Source organism: Scophthalmus maximus, chromosome 14 (assembly GCF_022379125.1).
Source record: "Scophthalmus maximus strain ysfricsl-2021 chromosome 14, ASM2237912v1, whole genome shotgun sequence".
NCBI lineage: Eukaryota > Metazoa > Chordata > Actinopteri > Pleuronectiformes > Scophthalmidae > Scophthalmus > Scophthalmus maximus.
Window position 1 is genome coordinate 5989363 of NC_061528.1, and position 10572 is coordinate 5999934.

At 45.3% G+C, this 10572-nt stretch overlaps 2 protein-coding genes across 4 annotated transcripts in view; one reads left to right on the forward strand and one right to left on the reverse strand.

The window, feature by feature from the left end:
- Nucleotides 1–338: 338 nt before the first annotated feature.
- The window catches only part of dachd (dachshund d), a 138556-nt gene continuing 128322 nt past the window's right edge, over nt 339–10572 (reverse strand). For both annotated transcript variants that reach the window (XM_047337255.1, XM_047337253.1), the window contains exon 13: nt 339–382. In XM_047337255.1, coding sequence (XP_047193211.1) covers nt 354–382 — 29 coding nt within the window. In that variant the 3' untranslated portion in view covers nt 339–353. The remainder of the gene's footprint in view (nt 383–10572) is intronic.
- Nucleotides 6736–9449, forward strand: si:ch211-184m13.4 (uncharacterized protein LOC798560 homolog). 2 transcript variants are annotated; one of them, XM_035650975.2, is made up of 4 exons: nt 6736–6897; nt 6986–7346; nt 7701–8215; nt 8295–9449. In XM_035650975.2, exons 1-4 carry the CDS (start codon nt 6748–6750, stop codon nt 8457–8459), a joined length of 1191 nt encoding a protein of 396 aa, XP_035506868.1. In that variant the 5' UTR covers nt 6736–6747; the 3' UTR covers nt 8460–9449. The 2 variants fall into 2 exon arrangements, with proteins under 2 accessions (XP_035506868.1, XP_035506867.1); XM_035650974.2 differs by having other exon boundaries at nt 7701–9449.

The following is a 10572-nucleotide window of genomic DNA, read 5'->3' on the forward strand; positions in this document are numbered from 1 at the left end:
GCCTTCATAGTCATTACACCTATTGTGTTGATGAATATGACTCGTGCACATCACATTTACATGATGGGTAAATTCGTAACTCAGATGACACCCCATAGTTTCTTACAATCGTTTATGATAAGAAATGCCGCATTGTGTTTAATTCAATATCTGAAATGTCACAGTAATAAAACTGGAGTGTATGAGGTGGATATGAGGCTGTGGGTAGATCAGAGGAGACAACGAGACACTGAGACAGACTGTATGTCCTTTAAGGTGATAATGATGATTAGGGTCGTGGTGTCTCTGATCCGCGGAGGACAGCGGTCCTCCCATCTGTCCTGACTCTGGGGGCGTCTCCGCCGACCAAGCAGCTACACATGAATTCCTCGTGGGCACCCTCCTGGAAAATAGCACAAAGGTTTACTAAACATCATTGTGGCGGTGGCACCAATTATTGTTAATATACATCAAATAGCCGCGGCCGAGTCCGAGAAAACAGACTGATCACTCCGATGACGGCAACTGTCAGTCTGCTCCCCGATGAAGAGAGCTGCTGAAATAATTAGTCCATGCCCTGTGAATAAAACAATAATGCGGCGGCAGAGATGACATTCAAAGTATGCACGTCGCCTCGGATGACCTGAAAAACCTGCCACGGCACGGACTGCGGGACAAGGCCGCGTCTTCAAACGCAGCCCGAGTCACTGGCCACAGATGAATACGGGCTTTGTTTAAGTGCAGTACGTACATATTGGGGTAACATCAGTGAAGGGGAACAGTGACCAAACACATCAGTTGTTGGGACAGCCATTGTTTGACCTTATGTTCACGAGGTTTGATCTTTACACACTGTGGTCACGAAGCAACGTGTTGACAAATTTGCGGCACTTTAAGCTTCGACAAGTGCGAAAACAGGGTTGAACATTCATCTGGTTTGAAGATGTACGCATCACCCATTCAAAACAGACAGCTGCAAAGCACACGGAGGAACAGAAGTCATATATATACAGTGAAACATTAACATTAACAAAAAGCTTGAGGACAATACAAAGGGTGAAACAAAGGCCATGGAAAACAGCAAAGGCCAAAGGTCAGAGCCTAGACCAGGAAGGATTATTTGGATTTCTATTTTTTTTTTCTCTTCCAGATTCTAAAAGCAGAATCTTAATTTCGGCAGAAAAAAAGTGAACACCCCGAACGACACTACCACGACAGGACAGTTTTGTGAAACCTCCTGGTCCACTGGTTTCAGAAGCTGTCATAGCAGGTTCCCCTGAAAACCTGCTAGTCCCTGAACCCACACTGAATGCCTGACAGCCACAGGGGTGCTGCACTGACTTCTGACCTCTGGTTCACCTTTGGAGGGGGCGAGTTGACAGGACAATCAATAAAGCAGCACATTATTTTTCAATAATCAATCTAAAACTGATGAAGTTGATGATTTGTATTTAGTGTGTCAGTATGTGCATGTTTTTACATCCATGTATATATATATATATATGTGTGTGTGTGTGTGTGTGTGTGTGTGTTTTTCTCAGTAAGATTAATATCTGGACTTAAAACTCAAAATGCTGCATGTGTAGTCTTAGTAGTTCACTTATTTGGAAAGCACCGTAAACTACCCGTGCACGTAGCATTACAGTTCATTTTGTTTTACCGTTTAAAATGTTTTGTTTCACACCTAAAATTCCTAGCTACTGTAGCGCTGTGGATGTGAATCAAGTAAAAAGTGCCCGTACATTAGCTCACAGCTCACCTAGAGTAGCAGAGTGCTGCATCGAGTATACCGTCTTTCTCTATGTCCATGTTTTGTTCTGTTGTCCTGTTGGCTCAGAGGAAATACGTGATGTGTAGCACACCTGCTGTACTCATACTTCTTCTGAAAGCAAAGGCAAAATTAAAAACATTTTTTTTTTGACACCACAAGGCTTTGAAAGGATATTTGTAAAAACACTGCTCTTCATGTTTTCACTGTACTGCTTTGTGTTGAGACGGGTGCTTCGAATGATGTGTGTTTCACTGAGCCTTTTTGTTTTTGTCTGAAGTTACAACAAAGCTTTGTTTCCTGTCCCGTTGTTTTTTTTTTTGATAAAATGCCCCGAACCCAGGAGCACCTTCTGAGGCGCTGGAAACACGATGCTTCTGGCACCAATGATCAGAACAGTAAAAGTCGCCGAACTCTATCTTTTATGGGCAATCAGAGCTCACCATCTGTGGGCGCTCCTGTGAGGTGTCTGCGTGCGTGATGAGCCCATTACACTGATGAGTTTACGTAGCCTGAGATGTTCTTCAATGCAGGAGAAGGATGGAAGTCACGGCACGGTCATTGGGTGTGAAGTCATGGAGAGTTCAAAAGGACACCGGGCCCACTGAGCTGGTGCGTGTTGTTCACAAACCAGCCAGACACATGAGCAACTATTTATGGAATGAAAGGCCGAACATGCAACCTTTAAGATACTGTCCACAGACAACTGTGACAACATATAATGATGCGTCTTCACACTCGCCCAGTCCCCCCCTCCTTCGTGTCATTGCACTCTTTTTTTTTATACTTTCACATATATGATGTACCAAATGAGGCATGCAGGGTGGAGCAGCGGTGCAAAATGGGGCTCAAAGGTGTTAGCTGCAAAACAACAAGTAGCTCATCACTGGTAACGGTGACAAGCGTGAAGCAAAGTGTGAACGGCAGAGTCTTCACGCGAGCGTGGTGGAGCAAGGGACAGGCCATGAGCAGGGCAGGCGGCGGCGGCGGCGGCGGCTGGTGCATCGGGGGGTGTGGGGTGGTGGAGGAGCCGGTGGTGATGGTGATGATGAGAACAGACACGAGCCACATGAGGCCCCCTGACAATGCAGGAGTCCCCTGCGGTATGTCCAGCCGTGTACATACTCACTACACACACACACACACACACACACACACACACACACACACACACACACACACACACACACACACTCACACACAGATGCAATTTTGCTATTGCTGAACTGACTTGAAAAATTGCATGATGCAAAAATGTAACACATGGATGTAAAATGTTTTGGATTTTTTTTAAAACAACAACCCTGAAACATTTTTGCTCAAATGAATTTCCTCACTCTTGAGTGCTGGATAATTTTTCTGTTTTTCATTTGTAATCATTGCACACCCTCTAGTGGCGTTATGTTTTATAGCAGTTAACTCCCTCTCCCTATATATATATATATATATCTGTACATAAATAAGTATATATATTCATATATATGAATATAATATACAAAAATACTACTAAAAGATCATTGTCCATCAGTGCTCATCACTATCGCTGCTTTTATTTTGCTGCTGAGTGGGTCGATGGCAGCGCAGGTGAAGTTGACCCGATGAACTAGACTCAAATCCAAACTGCGTGGGGGAAGTTTCATACACAATTCATTTTGGCAGCAAAAACACATCTCAAATTTGGTCAGGCACTATTTGTGGGCCCACGCTGGCTATTCCACACACGTTGTGGACACCAGAAGTCATCCTCAGTTTGTCTCACCAACACACCGCTGGTGTCCCACCACCATGAGGGTGCCTTTTAAAACGATATGCCTTCTGGGGTGTTTCTGCAGCCGCACCATTGAAGATTGTATAATTCTCCTGAAATCAGTTTGTTCCCCCTCCTTCTCCTCCATCCATCCACCCACCCACCTTTTTTTCTTTTCTTTTTTTTAGCCCACCCCTGACTCAACAACCAGAAAAAGGTCACATTTCTGAGAAGTGACTTCCATGCATGTTCCACGCTGGGTCGTCACTTTCAATTTCCTAAGACCTTTCATGTCACACAGCCGTCAACCCAGAAAACTACAAACACACTACCACACACAGCCATGTGTGCCATTCCAACTCTCCCCGGTGCCGGTGGGATGTGCAGTATGAACTCGACTGCTGTCATGAAGACGTATAATGCTCTTTACTGTTTTGACTCTTTAAAACAGGATGATATTCACAGATTGAGTCCACTACATGGGTGGACATTGCTGGACATGGGGGCGGGGGGGGGGGGGGTGGTGGTAGGGTAAACATGAGCAGAAGTGATCATCGCCTTCTTTCCATGTCCCCCTGCGCTCCTGCCGTATTCAACGCTGAGAGAGCCTGAGGACGCCCAGCGAGCGCTCAACAAACAACTGTCTTTTCCTTTTCCCGGCACACCGGTCAGACGGGACGAGATGTTTAACTCGGTGCACAAAAATTAATGGAGCATGAAATGCAAGGCCCGAAGTGCAGCAGGCTCCTAACCCGCAGGTGACACCGTCTCCGTGAAGGCCTTATTGTGACCCAAGCGAGCGGTGTTATAACCACATTTGACTGGTGACAATTACTGACCTTTTGCCTTTCCAGCAGCCATCCATTTCAATTACACCAACCTGGGAGGCTTTGGCGTGCAACGGCGATGAGCCACTGTAGCCAGTGCTCCGCCACTGTACCCAGACTGTGAGCCTGGCAAAACAAACCCGGCTGCCGGTCGTACACTCCTTCACGTCAACGTACCACCGGAACGTGTGTTGTGTGAAATGATTAAGTGATAATAACATTAAAGCATCATCGCTTTTATTTTTTTCATTTATTATCTTCTTTGTCAGTGAGAAATCTTGAGCGCTTCCTTTTGTCCATAATGTCTAGCATTACAATAAAAGTCAATGGACTAAACAAATTGTGACACATCCATCCAGCCTTGGGTCTCCGGCATGGCGCTCACTAACAACACAGCTAGAATCCTCCCATCCAAAAAGTTAGACTCTTTCAACGCTAGAGGCCATGTAGGGTTGTCCATCCATCCATCCATCCATCTATACCGCTTTATCCTTTAATGGGTGGCAGGGGGACGTAGAGCCAATCCCAGCTGAGATTGGGCGAGAGGCGGGGTGCCCCCTGGACAGGTCGCCAACTTACCGCAGGGTAACGTAAAACTCCAATCTGCATGTGTTTGGACCGTGGGAGGAAGCCGGGGAGAAAAACCCACGCAGACGCGGGGAGAACATGCGAACTCCACACGGAGAAGACCCTGGTTGGTTTGAGCTGGGATTCGACTGAAGGACCTTTCTCCTGTGAGGTGACAGCGCTGACCGCTGCACCGCCATGCAGCACCATTTAGGTTGTGCATTACCTAGTGTTCTTTTACTGTGAATCATTATCATGGAGGAAAATCTTTCTGTGGCTGTTATATTTGTCATTTGTTAGTTCCTTTTCATGACAAAACCTATTTATGAAAGCTTCTGTCTTGTGCCCTGTAATTATTTAACCTGTACTTGGTAAGAGAGTACTTTATTTCTATGTTTCCCTTGAACGTACATGTTCTACCCTGCTCTTTACCATGTTCTTCCGTCCTTGTACACGGTCGGTATTCAGTTAGTAACTTTTTGGGAGCTGTAGATAGTAAAATATTGTCATTGTAATTTTCAGGCTGCAATTTAAGCAGTTTGCAACATGCAAATAAGTTTGTTGAAGCTGCTGCAATATCCTTTGCTGTAGAAGCAGACTTGTATTGCCACATTTTAACCACCACGTCTTTTCTCAGAATCTAACGCTACACATTGGGGTTTTTTTCAGTTGACATTGTTCACGTAGTTAATGTTTTTTGATGGTTGAGATATGCTTGATAAAAGATGTGACATTCTTGAAACTGTTGGTGATTCATCCACTCCTCATAGCATCATGACAGGTTTTGTTTTTTTTCCCTTTATACAAGTGCCAGCAATATACTTCAACTTCCTCCTACATCTTCCATCAGTTCCATCTCGGCCCTGCCTCCCCTGCCTTCACCTCTGCCTCATAGCAAAAAACTTGAGAAACCTCAGCGGCAGGAACGAAATTATAAAACCTCAGCCTATCTCATATAACATGCTGCGCCCATTGCAAGCAGGAGTGCAAATACATGTAAGGGTTTTGAACTGTAGCCACTGTGGTATCACACTCTGGATGCCGCCTTCAAAAGCAACTTGCCTTTTTTTTTATTCCGTGCATTTAACCTGTGTAGGAGCAGAGTTTGAATCCAGATCATCACTATTTGGATGTCATCACACATGAGCATGTGCTAAACAGCAACCACAGTGAATTAGAAAATATAAGTATGTAGAAAAGACACATGAACACAATCCATACTGTCTTATTCTCTCTCTATCTCTGTCTTGCACGCACCCACCCACACAAACACACACACACACACACACACACACATACACACACACACACACAAACACACACACACACACACACACACACACACACACAGAGTGTTGACATTCTTTCTGGTTAGTATTGTCCAAAATCCTCCTAAGTAAGAACAACTTGTGGCTGTGAGTTGGTGTGTGCATGTCAGCAACAGCATCAATCGAACATATGACAAGATAAAACAGTATTTAATATATATATATATATGCAATATTCGTATGTAATGAAATCGTTGCACGAATCAATCAAATTCTATTTTTGTAGCAGCTTTCGTTCGTGCTATTTGAAGTTCTTTGAATGACAAGCTAATGATGATTAAAGAGAGGATATAGCAATGTGATAAAAAAGTGAAAAAATTGAGGTAAAAACACAATATTTTCTCATGAAACATGTACACGTTATTTTTGCCTATTTATTATATTTATTTAGATAACATAGTATATGTTAAAAAAAATTGGGGGGTCTATTTGTACATTTGTGTCAATGCACGAAGCTCAAAAAGAGCTTGCTGTGCTCAGGGCATCAATGAACAATAGGAGGGTTACAGCAGGACAACATTTGACAGACACATGATGTCAAAAAGGAGAGGTGGGATCTCAACTCCTCATGCGACTTTTCTCAGAGGGATTTATAAGAATCGCGGCTCCCTTGACAGCCACAACTCAGACGACTCGGCAGCTTCGGGAGGAAACTTAACTCGGCCTTCGTCTCTCTTTCTCGTAAGTATCTCAGACTGCGATGATCTGTGCGCGCTTCTTTGCTGCGTGACATAATGTCACGACGTGTGACCCTTTTTTTTTTCTCAAGCCGACAGGTGGGATGGCTGTTGATAACATCACCCAGGTCTCAGCTTTAAACGCTCCAAACCGGAGCGGCTGCGATGTGTTCGTCTACCAGAGAGCCGCCGTGGTCCTCTTTCCCATTTTCTACTCTGCGGTTTTCGTCATCAGCGTGTGCGGCAACACCTTGGTCCTCTACGTGATCTGCCAGAGGAAGCACAAGTTCAACTCCACCTCCGTCTACCTGGTCAACCTCGCGCTCTCCGACACCCTCTTCACACTGGCGTTGCCGGGCAGAATCACCTACTACATCCGTCACTTTGACTGGCCCTTTGGCGACTTCCTCTGCAGACTGACCACGCTCCTCTTCTTTGCAAATACCTATGCAGGTAATATCAAGGGGCTGCTGTTGCTGATACGCTACCGTACCTTTGATTGTGTCTTTAGCTGCATAGCTGCAACCACCTCTAAATCAGGACTTGACTCTTCCATTCGGAGCCACTGTATGTGTGAAAAAAAGACATCCATGGTTACACAAGATAACAGTTTTTATTCCTTAGTAAATGACATACAAAAATTGGAATGAATGGGACTAGGGAAAACATCTTCTCATAGCCCACTAGCCTCGTGTTCATGATCTCCACCTTTGAATATTATGTGTGGACTTTTTCATTTGTTTCGCCCGGTTGCTCCAAATGTGTTCAGCATAAACTCTCTTGCACATCCAATACGCTTCCACCCAGGTATTGGGTTCATGACCTGCATCAGCTTGGACAGATATCTGGCCATGGTGCATCCGCACCAGCTGCAGTGTTTACGGAGTGTGAGGGTTGTCCGCCGGGTCTGCTGCCTGGTCTGGGCTCTGGTCTCCCTGGAGGTGGCCCCCCTGCTGTTCCGCAGCATGCTGCGCGAGCGCCAGGAGAGGCGGACCTGCATGGAGTACTTTGACTTCGAGGGCTCCCGCTTCACCCCGTACCTCCTGCTCCTGGCCTGTGCCATCTCCTTCTGGTGTCCGCTCGTCGCCATCGTGGCTTGCTACGCCAAGATCAACCTGAAGCTGCGGGCCGCGGCCAGGCAGAGCTCGGTGACCGGCCGATCGACGAGGAACCACAGGGCCAACACCGTTATCCTCCTCATCCTGCTCACTTTCATCACATGCTTCAGCCCTTACCACCTCAACGTCATGCAGTTCATGTCCAGGAAGATAAACCACCAGCCATCCTGTGAAGAATTGAGGGCCTTCAAGAGTTCCTTACAGGTAGGAGCTGTAGTTTTGTTGATTTTGCAAAAGTCCTCCATCCTTTTTTTCCTTTTCATGATCCGTCCTCTCCCCGCAGATCACAGTTTCAATGATGAACTTCAACTGCTGCTTGGATCCAGTCATCTACTTCTTCGCCATCAAGACCTACAAGAGGCGGGTGATGAGCCTCTTCAGGGACTATCTTTACACTTCCGGCGCCTCCACCAAAATGACAGCTGAGAATAGTAGCAGCAACACCTGAGCGAAACCACAGCTGAGTTTACGAGAAATGTGCCAACAATAGCTTTCACAGAGAAGACCGACAGTTATCTCTGTTTATCTATGTACACAGATGCAGTAGATGTCCTTTAAAATGCAGAAAAATAAAACCAAAAAAGCCCCCCACCCATTTCTTATACATGATGCTGTATCTTACTGCCTTTATAGTTTTTCCTGTCTTGATCACATGTGTGCCATTCAGTGACAGTGGTGTGAAAACTATGCTACGTTTTTTTTTTTTATCTGTGTGTGTAACAAAGGTTGTGGGCATCGATGTGCTGCAACAGCAACTTTTACTTCCTTTATGTAGAGAACCACAAATGTGAATCCAGCAGCGTGTGTAAAAGTCAGTAGTCCTGCTCTCCTACTAGCAAAAAACGTTATTCCCCCGCACGGTGTGTAACGCATTTTCGCAATTTTAGAAAGAACTTTGCCAAAATGAGAACAAGTTGTGCATCTACACTTTTCCTACCCACATCTGACTTCTGCGTGGGAGTGTACAGATAAATAGCAGCACCACTTCCTCACCCACCTTTCCTGCTCCCCCTCAAAGGCCTCATTCCTCCTGGGTCTCGTGGTGGAGCTGCTGTGTGTGTGTGTGTGTGTGTGTGTGTGTGTGTGTGTGTGTGTGTGTGTGTGTGTGTGTGTGTGTGCGTGTGTGCGTGTGTGTGTGTGTGTGTGTGTGTGTGTGTGTGTGCGTGTGTGTGTGTGTGTGCGTGTGCGTGTGTTACAGGTGCAGGTTGTCTGTTTATAGCGCAGAGTCACATATTTAAATTGAACCCTTTTAACATTTCCTGGGTTGCTGGAAAAGCTAACCCTATGATCTTGCAAGAAGTAGAGTAGAGAGTAGCATTCATTAACAGTGTCCTGAAGCAGAGTTGAACGGGTTTTAAAGTAGACCCGTGTATTTAGATTTTATTCTGCAATTTGTTTGTCGGGGCTCTGAATATTAAAAAAAAACATGTAAATACAACTAATGATGTGAATTATTCTTTTATGCGTCCCTAAATGTCTCTAAATGAGTCAATAACAGAAAATAATATACATTAAATGTCCACGGTGGAACGACTGTGACAGAAATAACCCCGTCCTTGGGTCTCAATCATGCAAAGTGGACGGGAAGAGCCGATGAAATCTGCTAGGTAGACTGTAAAGGACCTCCCATTAGCTTTACATATTATAAGTATCATCTCAAAATATGATCTGCCTTCGACGTGGATCCAAGGGCATCAGATAAGAGCTGAAGCCATGAGCTCTATTGCAGGACATTGCAGTAACCTATGAAAACACATCTGTGATGTTGTTCAGTATTTCTATTATTGTCAACATGCCTCCCAAAAATTCCCCTGCGATTTAAAATTGTACAACATTCTATTCCAGAAGTCAAACATGTCGCTGGCCGCAGTTGCAGATAATCTATCGGGCTCATAATATTTCTCTGCAGCGATGTCTTAGTATTTTTCTTCTGCCAGCGCAGCCAGCGCTGCCATCCTGCGACTTACTGAAGCCACGACACAAAGTCTCTGTCTTAACAGGCGTCAAATGCAAACATTTGATCACTGCCAGCTGCAGTACCCCTCTCTGACCAGAAGAGAGAACTGTCCATCCGAGAGAGAGGCGCCTGGTTTTACATCAGAATGATTTGAAAAGTTCTGCGTTGAGGATGATGATGGGGATATTTCGACATTTCGAATGCACACACCAGGCGAAACTCTTCAAGTAGCTGTGGGGGGTTATGATTAAGAATGATAATTAATCGTGATGAGCAAGTAGAGTTTTCGACACATTTCTTATAGCAGCATTAAGTGGAATTGCGGCCTCGACTCATCGCGGCACATCCTCTGCCGCGCGTGGAGCTGGTTGGCACTGACCCCCGAGAGGTCACTGCAGACACATGAACTCTGACACAGTCGCAGTGCAGTTGTTTGTCATTGTTTGGGTCCATGCGCCAACACGCAGTTTTCTGTTTTTGGAAGCGAAAGCATCATCACGAGGTTGAAGCGCTGACTGTTGTAGTGTGTGTCGGTGGGGATTTCATAGCTCTTTTAGGAGACACGGGCCACAATTCAATCTCTGCACAGCTCATCGAATGCAAC

Excerpts from the sequence above, each read along its gene's own strand:
- si:ch211-184m13.4 (XM_035650974.2), top strand. The coding sequence starts at position 6,748 with ATGATGTCAAAAAGGAGAGGTGGGATCTCAACTCCTCATGCGACTTTT. Across the intron at positions 6,898-6,985 it reads GGCCTTCGTCTCTCTTTCTC|CCGACAGGTGGGATGGCTGT; the intron begins GTAAGTATCTCA and ends TTTTTTCTCAAG. Across the intron at positions 7,347-7,700 it reads CTTTGCAAATACCTATGCAG|GTATTGGGTTCATGACCTGC; the intron begins GTAATATCAAGG and ends GCTTCCACCCAG.